A 17,499-nucleotide genomic window follows, 5' to 3' on the forward strand; every position below is an offset into this window, starting at 1 on the left:
CGCCAATAATTTTCTATCGGTGGGAACCCACGCATCATCACACACTTCATTTAATTTATCTGATTCAGGAAAAACTACAGGTAGTTTTTTCACATCCCACATAATACCCTCTTTTGTGGTACTTGTAGTATCAGAAATATGTAACACCTCCTTCATTGCCCTTAACGTGTGGCCCTAATAAGGAATACGTTTGTTTATTCACCGTCGACACTGGATTCAGTGTCCGTGTCTGTGTCTGTGTCGACCGACTAAGGTAAACGGGCGTTTTAAAACCCCTGACGGTGTTTTTGAGACGTCTGTGTTTGTCGGCCGTCTCATGTCGTCAACCGACCTTGCAGCGTGTTGACATTATCACGTAATTCCCTAAATAAGCCATCCATTCCGGTGTCGACTCCCTAGAGAGTGACATCACCATTACAGGCAATTGCTCCGCCTCCTCACCAACATCGTCCTCATACATGTCGACACACACGTACCGACACACAGCACACACACAGGGAATGCTCTGATAGAGGACAGGACCCACTAGCCCTTTGGAGAGACAGAGGGAGAGTTTGCCAGCACACACCAAAAAACGCTATAATTATATAGGGACAACTTTATATAAGTGTTTTCCCTTATAGCATCTTTTTATATATTTCTAACGCCAAATTAGTGCCCCCCCTCTCTGTTTTAACCCTGTTTCTGTAGTGCAGTGCAGGGGAGAGCCTGGGAGCCTTCCCTCCAGCCTTTCTGTGAGGGAAAATGGCGCTGTGTGCTGAGGAGATAGGCCCCGCCCCTTTTTCGGCGGGCTCGTCTCCCGCTCTTCAAGGGATTCTGGCAGGGGTTAAATATCTCCATATAGCCCCCGGAGGCTATATGTGAGGTATTTTTTGCCAAAAAATAGGTTTACATTGCCTCCCAGGGCGCCCCCCTCCCAGCGCCCTGCACCCTCAGTGACTGCCGTGTGAAGTGTGCTGAGAGCAATGGCGCACAGCTGCAGTGCTGTGCGCTACCTTAAGAAGACTGAGGAGTCTTCTGCCGCCGATTCTGGACCTTCTTCTCTTTTCAGCATCTGCAAGGGGGCCGGCGGCGAGGCTCCGGTGACCATCCAGGCTGTACCTGTGATCGTCCCTCTGGAGCTAATGTCCAGTAGCCAAAGAAGCCAATCCATCCTGCACGCAGGTGAGTTCACTTCTTCTCCCCTAAGTCCCTCGTTGCAGTGATCCTGTTGCCAGCAGGACTCACTGTAAAATAAAAAACCTAAGCTAAACTTTTCTAAGCAGCTCTTTAGGAGAGCCACCTAGATTGCACCCTTCTCGGCCGGGCACAAAAATCTAACTGAGGCTTGGAGGAGGGTCATAGGGGGAGGAGCCAGTGCACACCACCTGATCCTAAAGCTTTACTTTTTGTGCCCTGTCTCCTGCGGAGCCGCTATTCCCCATGGTCCTTTCAGGAACCCCAGCATCCACTAGGACGATAGAGAAATTCTTATTAAATACTTTGTTCTTTAAATAGTTGAATGTGCTGACAACAAAATCACACAAAAATTATCAATGGAAATCAAATTTATTAACCAATGGAGGTCTGGATTTGGAGTCACACTCAAAATTAAAGTGGAAAAACACACTACAGGCTGATCCAACTTTGATGTAATGTCCTTAAAACAAGTCAAAATGAGGTTCAGTAGTGTGTGTGGCCTCCACGTGCCTGTATGAACTCCCTACAATGCCTGGGCATGCTCCTGATAAGGTGGCGGATGGTCTCCTGAGGGATCTCCTCCCAGACCTGTATTAAAGCATCCGCCAACTCCTGGACAGTCTGTGGTGCAATGTGGCGTTGGTGGATGGAGCGAGACCCGATGTCCCAGATGTGCTCAATTGGATTCAGGTCTGGGGAACGGGCGGGCCAGTCCATAGCATCAATGCCTTCGTCTTGCAGGAACTGCTGACACACTCCAGCCACATGAGGTCTAGCATTGTCTTGCATTAGGAGGAACCCAGGGCCAACCGCACCAGCATATGGTCTCACAAGGGGTCTGAGGATCTCATCTCGGTACCTAATGGCAGTCAGGCTACCTCTGGCGAGCACATGGAGGGCTGTGCGGCCCCCCAAAGAAATGCCACCCCACACTATTACTGACCCACTGCCAAACCGGTCAAGCTGGAGGATGTTGCAGGCAGCAGAACGTTCTCCTTGGCGTCTCCAGACTCTGTAACGTCTGTCACATGTGCTCAGTGAGAACCTGCTTTCATCTGTGAAGAGCACAGGGTGCCCGTGGTGGATTTGCCAATCTTGGTGTTCTCTGGCAAATGCCAAACGTCCTGGACGGTGTTGGGCTGTAAGCACAACCCCCACCTGTGGACGTCGGGCCCTCATACCAACCTCATGGAGTCTGTTTCTGATCGTTTGAGTAGACACATGCACATTTGTGGCTTGCTGGAGGTCATTTTGCAGGGCTCTGGCAGTGCTCCTCCTGTTCCTCCTTGCACAAAGGCGGAGGTAGCGGTCCTGCTGCTGTGTTGTTACCCTCCTATGGCCTCCTCCACGTCTCCTGATATACTGGCCTGTCTCCTGGTAGCGCCTCCATGCTCTGGACACTACACTGACAGACACAGCAAACCTTCTTGCCACAGCTCGCATTGATGTGCCATCCTGGATAAGCTGCACTACCTGAGCCACTTGTGTGGGTTGTAGACTCCGTCTCATGCTACCACTAGAGTGAAAGCACCGCCAGCTTTCAAAAGTGACCAAAACATCAGCCAGAAAGCATAGGAGCTAAGAAGTGGTCTGTGGTCACCACCTGCAGAACAACTCCTTTATTGGGGGTGTCTTGCTAATTGCCTATAATTTCCACCTATTGTCTATTCCATTTGCACAACAGCATGTGAAATTGATTGTCAATCAGTGTTGCTTCCTAAGTGGACAGTTTGATTTCACAGAAGTGTGATTGACTTGGAGTTACATTGTGTTGTTTAAGTGTTCCCTTAATTTTTTTGAGCAGTATATATATATATATATATATATATATAAAAAGAAAAACAAAATCACAATTTTTAAGCACAAATACACCACAAGCAGAGACAGTGCTAAAACTGAGCTTTACTGTGCTCTGTGCCGGCCATGGTCCCCGAATGCATGATGCCATGACATCATGCAGAGGGGGCGGGGCTGCAAGCTCTGGAAATTACAGACACTACCTGGAGCATCCTTAGTTACAGCCCTGCAAGTGGATGCTTCTTCTTATTTCCATTCCCAGTTATTACATGCAGGAACAAGTCAACATATTACACAGGATGTAACGGGATCCTGGCACTTGGGATGTCGGCATCCAGAATTTTGACTGCGGCATCCCGACGCTCAGGTTCCCGACACTTACTTGGTAATATACCAACCCTAATCCCTAACCTTCCTTTCCTGCAGCCTAACCTTAACCCTCCTCGATCCATGTTGGGATCCTGGCTATAGTGCTAAGGCTTATATCGGACAGAGCAATATTAAAATTTGTATCATTCTGATTGAAGTACTGTACCAATGTTTTATACCAGTTAAAAGTCTGTGCATGTCAAATGGTAGAAAGTAAACTGATCTGCTGGAATGTACTCATATCCACCAGAAGTCCAGTGACAGATGCTAATCAGCCCTAGAATCCTAAGTATGTGAAAGAAAATAGGATTTTAATTACCTACTGGTAAATCCTTTTCTCATAGTCCGTAGAGGATGCTGGGGTCCATTTAAGTACCATGGGGTATAGATGGTTCCGCAGGAGCCTTCGGCACTTTAAGACTTTTCAACAGTGTAAACTGGCTTCTCCCTCTATGCCCCTCCTCCAGACCTCAGTATAGGAACTGTGCCCGAGGAGACGGACAACTTTGAGAGAAGAATTTACATTAAACTAGTGGCGAGATTCACACCAGCTCACACCATACAAAACATGCCGCCAAACATGGCCTTCAACATAGCCCATGCCAACGTGCATGCAAAACGCAACAGCAACAGCTGTGAACATCTTAACATATGAGAACCTGTGTAAAAGACAAAACGTAATTCTGCAGGAAAAGTGAGCACAGGGCGGGCGCCCAGCATCCTCTGCGGACTACGAGGAAAGGATTTACCGGTAGGTAATTAAAATCCTATTTTCTCTTACGTCCTAGAGGATGCTGGGGTCCATTTTAGTACCATGGGGATGTACCAAAGCTCCCAGTATGGGCGGGAAAGTGCTAATGTTCCTGCAGAACTGACTGACCAAACTGAAGGTCGTCAGCAGCCAAGGTGTCAAACCTGTAAAACTGAGCAAACGTGTTTGCCCCTGACCAAGTAGCTGCTCGGCAAATTTGCAACGCCGAGACACCCCGGGCAGCCGCCCAGGAAGAACCCACTTTCCTTGTAAAGTGGGCCTTTACCGAACTCGGTAACGGCAATCCTGCCGTGGAATAAGCGTGCTGAATGGTACATCTGATCCAGCGCGCAATAGTCTGCTTAGAAGCAGGATCTCCAATTTCGTTGGGGGTCATAGAGGACAAACAAAGATTCTGTTTTCCTTATCCGAGCCGTTCTTGCAACATAAGTCCTCAACGCTCTGATGACATCCAAGGACTTTGAAATGGCTGAGGTGTCAGAAGCCACTGGCACCACCACAGGTTGGTTAATATGGAAAAAAGACACAACCTTTGGAAGAAAATGCTGACACGTCCGTAGTTCAGCTCTATCTTCATGAAAAATCAAATAAGGACTCTTGTGTGACAGAGCCCCTAATTCAAACACTCGTCTGCCTAAGGCCAAGGCCAACAGCATGACGACTTTCCAAGTGAGAAACTTCAACTCCACCTTTTGCAGAGGCTCAAACCAGTCCGATTTAAGGAACTGCAACACCACATTAAGATCCCATGGCGCCGCAGGAGGCACAAAGGGAGGTTGGATGCGCAGAACCCCTTTAATGAACATCTGGCCCTCAGGAAGGGAAGCCAACTGTTTCTGAAAGAAAATGGACAAGGCCGAAATTTGGACCTTGATAGACCCTAATCTCAAGCCAGCATCCACACCCGCTTGTAGAAATAGGAGAAGACGTCCTAATTGAAACTCCACTGCAGGAGGCTTCTTGGATTCACAGTAAGATACATATTTTCTCCAAATACAATGGTAATGTTTAGACGTTACCCCTTTCATGGCCAGAATAAGAGTGGGAATGACTTCATTGGGAATACCCATACGGGCTAGGATCTGGCGTTCAACAGCCATGCCGTCAAACGTAACCGCGGTAAGTCTTGATAAACTAACGGCCCCTGCTGAAGCAGGTCCTCGCGAAGAGGAAGAGGCCAAGGATCTTCCAGTAGTAACTCCTGAAGATCTGGATACCAAGCCCTCCTTGGCCAGTCTGGAGCAATGAGAATTGCTCGAACCCTTGTTCTTTTGATGATCTCGAGAACTTTTGGTATTAGTGGAAGTGGAGGGAACAGATACACCGACTGAAACACCCACTGGGTCACCAGTGCATCTACTGCTATTGCTTGTGGGTCTCTCGACCTGGAACAATATTTCTGAAGCTTCTTGTTGAGACGTGATGCCATCATATCTACTTGAGGAATGCCCCAACGACCTGCTACCTCTGCAAAAACTCCTGGATGGAGATTGTGTCTGCTGAGGAAGTCTGCCTCCCAGTTGTCCTCTCCCGGAATGAAAATTGCCGACAAAGCTTTTGCATGTCTTTCTGCCCAGAGGAGAATTTTTGTCACCTCTGCCATTGCCGCTCTGCTTTTTGTTCTGCCCTGACGGTTTGTGTAAGCTACTGCCGTTACATTGTCTGACTAGATCTGTATGGGATGACCTTGAAGAAGGTGTGCTGCTTGATGAAGGCTGTTGTACACAGCTCTCAATTCCAGAATGTTTATGTGAAGGAGTATTTCTTGACTTGACCATCTTCCTTGGAAGCTTTTCCTTTGCGTGACTGCTCCCCTACCTCCATGGCCGGATTAACAATGGGGCGGATGGAGCTGCAGCTCCAAGCCCCCCATTGAAAATAGGCCCACAGACCTCCCTGCAGTGCAGGCAGTAGCCAGTGCTGCCAGGAAAAAAAACATTTCCTGTCAGCACATCAGCTCACTCACCTCCGGCTGCCCATTCACCCCCACCCCAAACTGGTCAGCCTGTGTCCTGACCGCTTTGTGTTGCAAGGGGCGGGGCTTCTGACGGGCAATAGGGCGGAGCCACGTAAATAGTTACGAGACAGCAGCCTCCTGTCAAGACCCTGCCCCTCTTTCATGAGGCATGTTATTGTTGGAAAGCTGCAGCAGGAAAGGTATGCTGCAGCAAAAGCAATTATGTTTTGATGGGCGAGGGGGCGGGGCTTCGGACGGGCAAGGGGGCGGAGCCACGTAAATAGTTACGAGACAGCAGCCTCCTGTCAAGACCCTGCCCCTCTTTCATGAGGCATGTTATTGATGGAAAGCTGCAGCAGGAAAGGTATGCTGCAGCAAAAGCAATTATGTTTTGATGGGCGAGGGGGCGGGGCTTCGGATGGTCATGGGGGCGGAGCCTCGGAAATATCTCCGCTGCTCCGCCCCCGAACCCACCAGAAGCCCCCGCCCCCTTGTTCATCAAAACGTAAATGTTTTTGCTGGAGCATACCTTTCCTGCTGCAGCTTCCCAACAATAACATTGAAAGAGGGGAAGGGTCTTGACAGGAGGCTGCTGTCTTTTAGGAGAGCTGGGTCCCTGGATCTCAGAGCTGAGGGGGCATGCACACCATGTGAGTAGCAGCCCACACCAGGCCCCGAGGTCTGCTATGTAAGTGGTGTCTATGTCAGTAAGTTTTGAAGGGGGAGGGGGGGGGGGATGTGTGTGTGTCGCTAAGTAAGTAGTGTCTGTCAGTAAGTAGTGTCAGTGTCAGTAGGTTTTGCGTGTGTGTGTCAGTAAGTAGTGTCAGTGAGTTTTGCATTGTGTCTGTGTCAGTAAGTTTTGCATTTTGTGTGTTTCTGTGTAAGTTTTGTGTTGTGTCGTGTGTGTCAATATGTTTTGCGTTTTGTGTGTGTGTGTGTTAGTCAGTCCTGCAAGTGTGGCAGTACGCTCCGGTATGGCGTACCATTAAGAATGTGTCCGCCAGTACGCCATACCCCCGCCACACTGTAAAACACCACCACCAAGCTCCTAGATCTTGCTCGGAGGCGCCGCCAGCACCTTCTTCCTTTTCCAGGAAAAGGACTGCTGGGAGCATGAAGGTGATGTCATCACCATCCCGCACCTGGCAGACTGGCAGAGAAAAAGTGACGATGGGGTGCCGGGCCACCGGTGTGTGGGTGGTATTCAGTATACCAGTTGTTGGGATCCCAGCGCACAGTATACCGGCGCTGGAATCCCGACAACCGGCATACCGACACCTTTTCTCCCTTTTGGGGGTCCACGAACCCCCTGGAGGGAGGATAGCGTGGCGCTTATGCGCGCCACTGAGCCCGCAAGGGGCTCATTTGCGCTCACTTTGCTGTCGGGAAGCCGGCAGTCTGGATCCCGGCGCCGGTATGCAGGCCGCCGGGGACCCGGCCGCCGGCAACTCATACTACACTCCGGTGAGTAACTCTAATGGTCGGGACCCCTCCCCACAAGTACAATGAGGCGACACTACCAAGTTTTGCTGGTGCAGTAAGATTTATTGATCCAGAATCTTACTAAATAAATCTTACTGCACCAGCAAGACTCGGGAGTGCTGCCTCATTGTACTCTGTCCACAGCTTGAAAAACCGAAGGAGGGCACTGGAGCAAATATTCACATCATAACAGGATGAGTGCTGGGTACACATCTTATATATAATATTTTTTATTCTATAACAAGTGTCACATCCTGCTGTCCTTGTCTCTGTAGTCCGCAGGGACAGGGGGTGTCTGTGCCATGGATTCACATAATATATAACCACTTCACCTAGTGTCACATGGTTACATCCCTTAATGACATGTGACCACGCCCACGGCACGCAGGCACAGTACCACTGAGAAAAAAATGCTGTGTGCACCACAGGTGTCAGTAAGAAGTGTCTGTCAGTAAGTAGTGTTTGTGTCAGTACATTTTGCATGGTGTCTGTGTCAGTAAGTTTTGTGTGTGTCAGTAATTAGCGTTTGTCAGTAGGTTTTGTACTGTGTGTGTGTGTCAGTAAGTAGTGTCTGTCAGTAAGTGGTGGGTGTCTGTGTCAGTAATACCCCTTTCACACCGCAAAAATAACCTGGTATAGACTGGGTATATTGCTGGGTCGACACGTTCCGATGTGTGTTGTGAAAGGGGTCATGGGCGAATTCTAGATTGCCTGACCCAGTAATTCAACCCGGGAATAAAGAAGGGTTATTCTCGGGTTAAATACCAGGTCCGGTGCAGTGTGAACGGGTCACCCAGGTCGATGCAACCCGGGACCTGTTCACTGCATAGGGATGATCTCATCTCCCAGCAGCGCCTCTGCACCTGATGCCGACTCCATCTCCGCCCACAGATGGCAACCCGAATCGGCAAATTGCCGGGTCGGGTTGGCGGTGTGTAGGGTCAAATGCTGGGTCCCACCCAGGAATGGACCCATTTCCAATTCCCAGGTGGGACACGGCATTGTGATGGGAGAGCGGTATAAGTATAGTGTTGTGTGTGTGTCAGTAAGTAATGTCTGTGTCAATAAGTTTATCTGTGTTGTGCGTGTGTGTCAGTCAGTAATATCTATCAGTAAGTGTCTGTGTCGGTAAGTTTTGTGTTGTGAGTGTGTGTGTTAGTAAATAGTGTCTGTCAGTAAGTGGTGATTGTGTCAGTAAGCTTTGTGTTGTGTGTGTGTGTGTGTGTCAGTAAGGAGTGTCTGTCAGTAAGTGGTGACTGTCACTCACATGGCATAGGCCACACCCCCTATTTAGACCACACCCACACCACACTGATCACACCCCCACATCACTAGTCACACCACCGCAGCGCTTGTCACACCTCCTGCCGAGGCACACAATAGGCCCTTCCTAAATTTCAGCTCCAGGCCCATATGGACCTTAATCTGGCACTGCCTACCTCGGAGGCTTGCATCTGTGGTCCTCAGGATCCAAGTCTGAATCCCGAACCTGCGTCCCTCTAGGAGGTGAGAACTTTGAAGCCACCACAAGAGTGAAATTCTGGCTTTTGTTAAGAGGATTATCCTCCGGTGCATGTGTAGGAGCGATCCTGACCACTTGTCCAGTAGGTCCCATTGGAACACCCTGGCGTGGAATCGGCCAAATTGTAGAGCCTCGTAGGCCTCTACTATCTTCCCCTGCAGGCAGATGCACTGATGAATAGATACGCGTGCTAGTTTCAAAACTTGTTTGACCATCTTCTGGATCTCCAGAGCCTTTTTCACCGGTAGGAATACTTTCTGTGCTTCCGTGTCCAATATCATTCCCAGAAATGATAACCTCATTGTGGGTTCCAATTGTGATTTTGGAAGGTTTATGATCCAACCGTGCTGTTGAAGCACCGTCAGGGAAAGCGCAATGTTCTGCACTAGTTTCTCCCTGGATCTCGCTTTTATGAGGAGATCGTCCAAGTATGGGATTACGTTGACTCCTTTCTTGCGAAGAAGCACCATCATCTCCGCCATCACCTTGGTGAATATTCTCGGAGCCGTGGAGAGCCAGAAAGGCAATGTTTGGAACTGGTAGTGGCAGTCCTGCACCGCAAACCTCAGGTATGCCTGATGCGGAGGGTAGATGGGAACATGTAAATAAGCATCTTTGATATCCATTGACACCAGAAATTCCTTTTCCTCCAACCTGGAGATCACCGCTCTCAGGGATTCCGTCTTGAATTTGAACCTTTTCAAATAGAGGTTCAGAGTCTTTAGGTTTAAAATCGGTCTGACCGAGCCATCCGGTTTCGGCACTACAAACAGGCTTAAATAAAACCCTTTTTCCTGTTGTGACACAGGAACTAAGGAAATTACGTTGTCTTGACATAATTTCTGTATTGCATTCAGCACCTTTGTTCTGTCCTGAACAGAAGCTGGTATGGCTGATTTAAAAAATCGGCATGGGGGAAGGTCTTGAAATTCCAATTTGTACCTTTGGGATACTATCTGTAATACCCAAGGATCCAGATCTGAGTAAATCCAGACCTTGCTGAAAAACAGTAGACGTACTCCCACCCGATCGTACTCCCGCAGGGGAGCCCCAGCGTCATGCTGAGGCTTTAGCAGAAGTAGCTGTTGACTTCTGCTCCTGCGAGCCTGATGGTGTTGTAGATTTTTTACTTTTTCCTCGCCCTCTTCCTGCGAAGAAGGGGGTACCCTTTGCCTTTTTGGACTTGTTGGGCCGAAAGGACTGTATCATATAAGAATAATATCCTTTCCTAGGTGGAGCAGCTGCGGAAGGCAGAAATGCTGACTTGCCTGATGTAGTTGTTGAAATCATGGCATCCAGCTTGTCTCTAAAGAGGGCTTCTCCATTGTAAAGGAGCGCCTCAATATTCTTTTTTGATTCCGCATCAGCATTCCATTGGCAGATCCACAGCGTCCTGCGGGCTGAAATTGCCATAGCGGAGGATCTTAAACTCAGCAACCCAATATCCTTCATAGCTTCAACTAAGTAACCTGCAGCATCTTTGATATGACCGAGAGTTCGGACTATTTCATCCCTGTCAACTGTGTCTATGTTAACAAGCAAGTTGTCAGACCATTTTTCCACAGCGTTACCCACCCACGCACAAGCAATGGTGGGCCTGAGCACCATTCTGTTAGCCGTGTATATGGATTTCAGGGTTGTTTCTAATTTACGATCAGCTGGATCTTTTAAAGAGGCTGAACCAAGAGCAAGCAAAACAATTTTCTTAGACAGCCGGGAAACTGAGGTGTCTATCATTGGGGGAGTCTCCCATTTGTGCCTGTCTTCCTCAGGGAAAGGGTGCGCTACACATATCCTTCTGGGAAGGGTACATTTCTTCTCAGGGTTAGCCCAGGATTCTTCAAAGAATGCATTCAAATCCTTTGAAGGAGGAAAAGTCACAAACTGCTTTTTATTTATTTTAAAATAATCCTTTTCCTCTGAGACCTGTGTTGTTTCAGGAAACTTCAACACTTCCTTTATAGCAACTATCATACATTGTATGCTTTTGGCTAATTTTGGGTCTACCCCTCTCAAATCCCCAGTGTCGACGTCAGAGTCGGAATCTGTGTCTGTGTCCCCTTGCATTATCTGGGCCAGAGACCTTTTCTGGGAACTGGAAGGGACCCGAGTGGATGATATGGAAGGGTCAGTAAACAGTGCATCCTCCACAGACAGCCTCCAGTATTTAGTCTGTTGTTCAGACTCAGAGAATTTCTTTGCAAGCATTGACATATTCTTTTGCAACATTCTCTCACCCACTCTGGCTCCTTCTGAGAGGGAAGGGCCACCATATTACCCTCTTGTGCATCTAAAATGGGTTCTTCCTGGGAAGAACCCTACCCAATGTCTGACATGTTACACACACACACACACACACACACACACACACACACACACACACACAGACACACACACACACACACACACACACACACACACACACACACACGAGCTATTGGGGACAGACCCACACTAAAGTCTGTCAGAGAGACACGGGGATTTGCACAAGCAGCTTCTGCTGATTACACTTATATGCAGCATGCCTATATACTGTGTGAGACTGTGGCTGTATCTGCATATGAAATGCTACATACAGAATATAGGCATGCCGCATATCATTTTAATCAGCAGAAGCTGCTGATACCCCTAGGCATATCAAATGCCCTAGGCAATTGCCTAGTTTGCCTATGCATATGGCCGGCTCTGTGCCAGCAGCTTCCCTGAAAAATAAAAAACCTAAGAAAGTCTTTTTTTCCAGCAAAGCTCTGTAGAGCTCCACTAGTGTGCATCCAGTCTCCTGGGCACATTTTCTAAACTGAGGTTTGGGAGGAGGGGCATAGAGGGAGGAGCCAGTTCACACTGTTGAAAAGTCTTAAAGTGCTGAAGGCTCATGCGGAACCATCTATACCCCATAATACTAAAATGGCCCCTTAGCATCCTCTAGGACGTAAGAGAAAGGGTGGTAGGTGGGGTAAGGGATGAGGCTCAGCCCCCATATACTCTCCTCCCTCCGTTAAATGACCACGCCCCTTGTCCCGATCTGCTCACATCCAGTATTGGGCAGTATGCAACAGTCACCCACAATTGTGACTGTCCAACATAAATTGCTATAGTTGGAAGGTAGGGATGCGCCTAAGGCTTGGTACCCATCAGACAAACATGTTGATGGACCCGCTATCGCACAGACAGAGTGGCCGATCTAGGTAGGTATACCTACGTACCGATCAGCCGCTCAATGTGTCGGTCAGGACACCCAGCTGGGCAACATGTATGAATGAAACCCTTCACGGTGGATTCACATTTTTACATTTATTTTATGTTATGACTAAGTTTAGAGGGATAGATGAATTGAAAGTCCCTCAAGTTCACTGACCAGTAACAAATACACAATCTGTTATCTGTATTTTATATCAGAGGTAGACAACCTATGTCACTCCAGTTGTTGTGGAACTACACATCCCAGCATGCCCTACCACAGTTTTAGCATGGCTTAACAGCAAAAAAGTGGCAAGGCATTGTGGGATGTGTAGTTCCGCAAGAGCTAGAGTGCCACAGGTTGCCTATTCCTGCTTTGTTTAATTTTACAACCCTTATAACCTAATGAATTGCCCATTATATAATGGTAAATAAAATAAATGATTTATTGTTACATAACTGTTTTACTTAGAATATTAACACACCACTAAAAAACAATATTCAATTTCTGGCTTCCAAATGAAGCGAAAAGCCAGTGCACCCATAGGAAGGGAGAATCCTGCTGACTTTAAAACATGTCCTCACAACAATACACCCAGCTGACATCACACTACCTGCACAGTCATGTGCTGCAACCTATACAATTACAGAAGAGATGAGTCAGGGAACCCTGGGCTGACAGTGATAGTAGAGAAGGAAACACGAGTATGACAGATGCTTATTGCCTTTCATCGTGAGGAGATGCACAATAAATGCCTTTGTTTGTATATCCCGAAGAGATGACAATTTAAAGCGTTCATAATGCAGGCACACAGCAAGGCAGAGCCTGGGGAAACGTGAGGGAAATGCAGGGAGAGCCATGCTGACAGAATGTCATTATACTAATAACACGCCTTCCTCTGCTCAATCTCCCCTCGTCCTTAAAGAGCCACTTACCCCCCGAGGAGTGGATCTTCTTAGATTTCTTCTGCAAGGACATTTTTTTTATTTTTTTTTAACCGGCTGCAGTGGGTCAGGATGTGTGATGACACAGTGTGTACCTGCAGCAGGCTGCTAATGCATCCCTCTGCCACACGCACTGACAGGAGGGAGGGGACACACGCAGCAAGCTGCTGATGCACCAGAGGGGACTGCTGCCAGCCAGGGATAATATTCTCACAGCACAGGTATTATAAGCTCAGCGGTTTACTGTAGCTTCTTACCGTTATTGCAGCACGTTACCTTACTGTTACCGGCCTTGTGGAACAAATATTTGTTTACTGCACAATAAATAATTTGCACAAATAAATATATATATATATATATATATATATTTTTTAATACATTAATTTATATAGATAAAAATGGACGTGTGTGTGTGTGTGTGTGTGTGTGTGTGTGTGTGTGTGTGTGTGTGTGTGTGTGTGTGTGTGTGTGTGTGTGTGTGTGTGTGTGTGTGTGTGTGTGTGTGTGTGTGTGTGTGTGTGTGTGTGTGTGTGTGTGTGTGTGTGTGTGTGTGTGTGTGTGTGTTCCAGCATAACTCTGGAATGCCTGGAGCAATTTATACCAAACTTGGTACACATATGACTTACAATCTGGAAAAAATACTGTGGGTGTAAGACACCCCTAGCACTCCTAGGGGTGAGGATGGGAAGGGTGACATGTAAAAATATATAGTTTTCGGTGTCACGGAGATGAATAGTGACACTCCCGATACCGTTTAAGTCCAAGTTCCGCTCCCATCAGCATGGGGGGTGAGACAGAGGCAGGACGGGGCGGAGAAGGAGGCGGATTGTTCTCCTCAGCGCCAGCCTTTTGACAGCGCCTGACAAAGATTGGCAGTGGTGGGCGGAGCAAGTCCTGTTGTAAGTCTCATTACTTTACCAGGAAGTCCTTCAAAATGAAAGTTATTCGCACTGAAAAACTTTAAATTCCATAGTGAAGCACGGGTATTCAGCTAGTATTTTAAATAAATCTCACTTACATATCCGAGAAGGGACAGAACCAGTATTTCCACCTTCATTTATTTATTTCCTTTTTCCCCCCTCAAAATCTAAATTTTTGATATTTCTGGTAAAATGTATTATCAAAGTGTGCAGTGAAAATGCTGGGTACATACATAAAATTAGACATTTAATATGAAAGCAAACAAAACTAACTTTCTTGTTATTGCCTTTATTCTTCCAATCTGCTATTATGAGTAAAGCCCCATACACACTAGACGATAAAGTGAAAGATCCCGCTCAGAAGGGCCGACCTGGCGAAGATCTTTCACAATCCCGTCCAGTGTGTGCACTCAGTGTCGTAACGATGCACGCTCCCACGCATCATTAACGACCCCCTCCCTCGTCTTTACATGTAGAGACGAGGGAGGTCCTCGTTACCAGCATGAGCGTCGTTCCCCCCGCTGCCGCCCACCCCCCGCTCTCTCTGCCTGTCCCGGCCGTATCGGCGAGCGTGTATGCACCATGCTTGCCTACCTGACCCTCTCCATGAGGGAGAAAATGCTCTGTTCCTGGACTTTCCTGGTAATGTATGATTGCCATCAGCTATGGTGAGCTAGTTAATTGATAAGAAAGGCGTTTCACTACAAGTGATGGCAATCATACATTACCAGGAAAGTCCAGGAACAGAGCATTTTCTCCCTCATGGAGAGGGTCAGGTAGGCAAGTATGGTATGCACTTGCAGGTGCCGCCCCCCGCCAGGTCCCTGCCGTCGCCAATATTGGTGTCGGCAGGGATCAGCTAGTGTGTACTGGTCTTTACATAGATGTCTATCATCTTATGGTTAGGGATGGCCATTCACCATCTGATGTCTTTTTTTATGCAAATTGTGTTTTATTAATAAAGAGATAACAGTATACAGCTCCATGGAAAAGCATGCAATACAAAAATTCTTCTAGCAGAAGCTGTCGTTCCAATCGTAGACTAAGAATACAAAAAAAAACGAAAGCAATGCATGACATTATTAGCCCACTTAGCTAAAGACATTAATCTGTAATATCTTCAAATATTAATAACAAGGAAAATAGAACATACAGAAAGCATAAGGGATAGACAGAGAAAGGGAAAGAAAGAGAAAAGAAGAAAGAGGGAAGAATTGCCATCACCATCACAGCCCTAAGATGTAGTTGGGGAGGAGAGTAGCAAAGAGGTTTTATATTCCTGCGTCCCTTTGAATTCCAGCCAGTCAAGCTAGACGGCCGTGAATCGAGACACGAACTGGTCGGAAGAAGACGTCAAGTCTTCCATTGCCATATAGTAATCGATTCTTTGGAACCACTTGGCAATGGGAGGTTGTACCTGAGATCTCCAGAAGCACGGAATTGTCGCCCTAGCAGCATTCATTAAATGTCGCAGTAGAGAGTTTTTAAACTGGGATAGGGGAAGATCAATTAAATTAAGTAACCAAAACTCAGGCGTCTCTGGTATTGGGAGTCCCGTGATACGCCTGGTAATAGAATGAACCTGTTGCCAGAAGGAAGCCAGTCCCGGGCACCGCCACCATATATGGCAAGGAGTACCACGAGACCGGCCACACCTCCAACAGACATCCGAAACACTCGGAAACATGTGGTGGACCCGGTCTGGGCATCTATACCATCTCGAGACCACTTTGTATTGTGTCTCCAGAACTTGGAGTGAAGGAGAACTAGCAAATGTGAACTGGAAAATGCGCGACCATTGGTCCGTGGTCAACTCCTTACCCAGATCCTCATGCCAAGCAGTAATGAATGCCAGAGGTCGAGTGGGAGTGCTCGCAAGGCAGTGTCTGTACAATAAAGATATTAGGTGTCCAGGCAAATTCTCAGAGAGACACAAGGATTCAAAAATTGTCGGTCTCCATCCCACCGCACGAGCCGGTATCGCAGTAACGTAATGCTGAATTTGTAGGTACGCCCAAAAACAATTAGGCGGTAGACTAAAAGATCGTTGCAAGTCTGCGAAGGGATGGAATCCTGCCGAACCAATCAAGTGACTCAACCGAGAAATGCCAGCTTTAGCCCATACTGAGGACGGAGACAAGGAGAGGGGGTTCGCGGGTAGGTCTGGGTTAAATAATAAAGGTGTCGGCAAAGAGGGGCACGGGCTAAAAGAGTCTAAGTAAATAAATTTCTTCCACATCTTAAGGGTCGAGTCTAGGGTGGGATGTTTTATGCGTGGGATTTTTTTAAGCCAGGGGAGAATAAGTAAAGGAGTACCCACAGTAGCTTCAGCTATTAGTGGCCATTGCTTAGTATAGGGAGATCTGGACATATCAATGACTCTGGACAAATGCACAGCATAATAATAGCTAATAAAATGAGGTAGTTGTAAACCACCTTCCCTACGAGTACGGGTCAGTGTGAATTGGGAAAGTCGGTGCCCCCTCCGCCCCCAAATGAAACGACCCACAGATGACTGCAAAGTAGTGAAAAAGGAAGTAGGTACTGTTATACAGATGTAGCCACCTTTATCTTGACTGTTTCTCCGCCGAGACGGGCGTTTAGCCACGCTAAGGCGATAGCTGAGTTTAATCACAGGCAGGCGCGTTGAGACGATCTAGATACTCATCATGCATTACACATCTCCACCACTGTGTGGCTAATGCTCCACTAATCCAGTACTTTCGATCGTACAGTATAGCGGCGGATTGATCTACAGCTCTGGCAATACTGTAGGCGTAACGGGAGGCGGTGGAAAAAGTATGGAGTACAGTACTGTATGTGTATGGAGACGCAACTACAGTAATTGTGTAAAAGGAAGAATGTACAGTACAATGTATAAACACCGTGCTTTTAAAATATATGAGCGTCTGAGTTCGCTAATGCATAATGGGAATGGAGGACTAGCAGAAGGCGGAGGAAAACACCGTGCTTTACAAATGCGAGCGTCCGAGTCCTCTAAGGCATAAACCAACAGCAATGGGGCGGGGGCCGGGCGCTGTTTGCAGTACTTTCACACATGAAATTAGAAATCTCTCATGAGGCGTCGTGGGCTAGGGGTGAAGGCTCCCACCTCCCTCACTGGGGGTCCAGGGTTCGAGACATGATGTGCTTTCTTTCTTTTTTTTTTTTTTTCTGTAATAATGCACTGTATTATTTTATTTACATTGTAAGACAGTCAATGGAAGGATGCACACAGGTTTCACATAAATCAAAGTACATCTGCAGGAGCGATTCTTTACGCTAAATGCACCCAAACAGCGTGAATGAAATGAGTGTATTCTGACGCTACCAACTAAGCAAAACAGTACTGTACAGTAGATCTTCAGCGTTTGTGCAT

The 17,499-nt window shown here is 47.4% G+C and overlaps 1 protein-coding gene across 1 annotated transcript in view; it reads right to left on the bottom strand.

Annotated features, from left to right (window-relative positions):
• The window catches only part of ATP8A2 (ATPase phospholipid transporting 8A2), a 1,320,460-nt gene extending 1,307,095 nt beyond the window's left edge, over window positions 1-13,365 (bottom strand). Inside the window, exon 1 of the mRNA XM_063951698.1 lies at window positions 13,192-13,365. Within this exon, the coding sequence (XP_063807768.1) occupies window positions 13,192-13,234 (43 nt within the window). The 5' untranslated portion in view covers window positions 13,235-13,365. The remainder of the gene's footprint in view (window positions 1-13,191) is intronic.
• Window positions 13,366-17,499: the final 4,134 nt, after the last annotated feature.

Source organism: Pseudophryne corroboree, chromosome 2, assembly GCF_028390025.1.
Source record: "Pseudophryne corroboree isolate aPseCor3 chromosome 2, aPseCor3.hap2, whole genome shotgun sequence".
NCBI lineage: Eukaryota > Metazoa > Chordata > Amphibia > Anura > Myobatrachidae > Pseudophryne > Pseudophryne corroboree.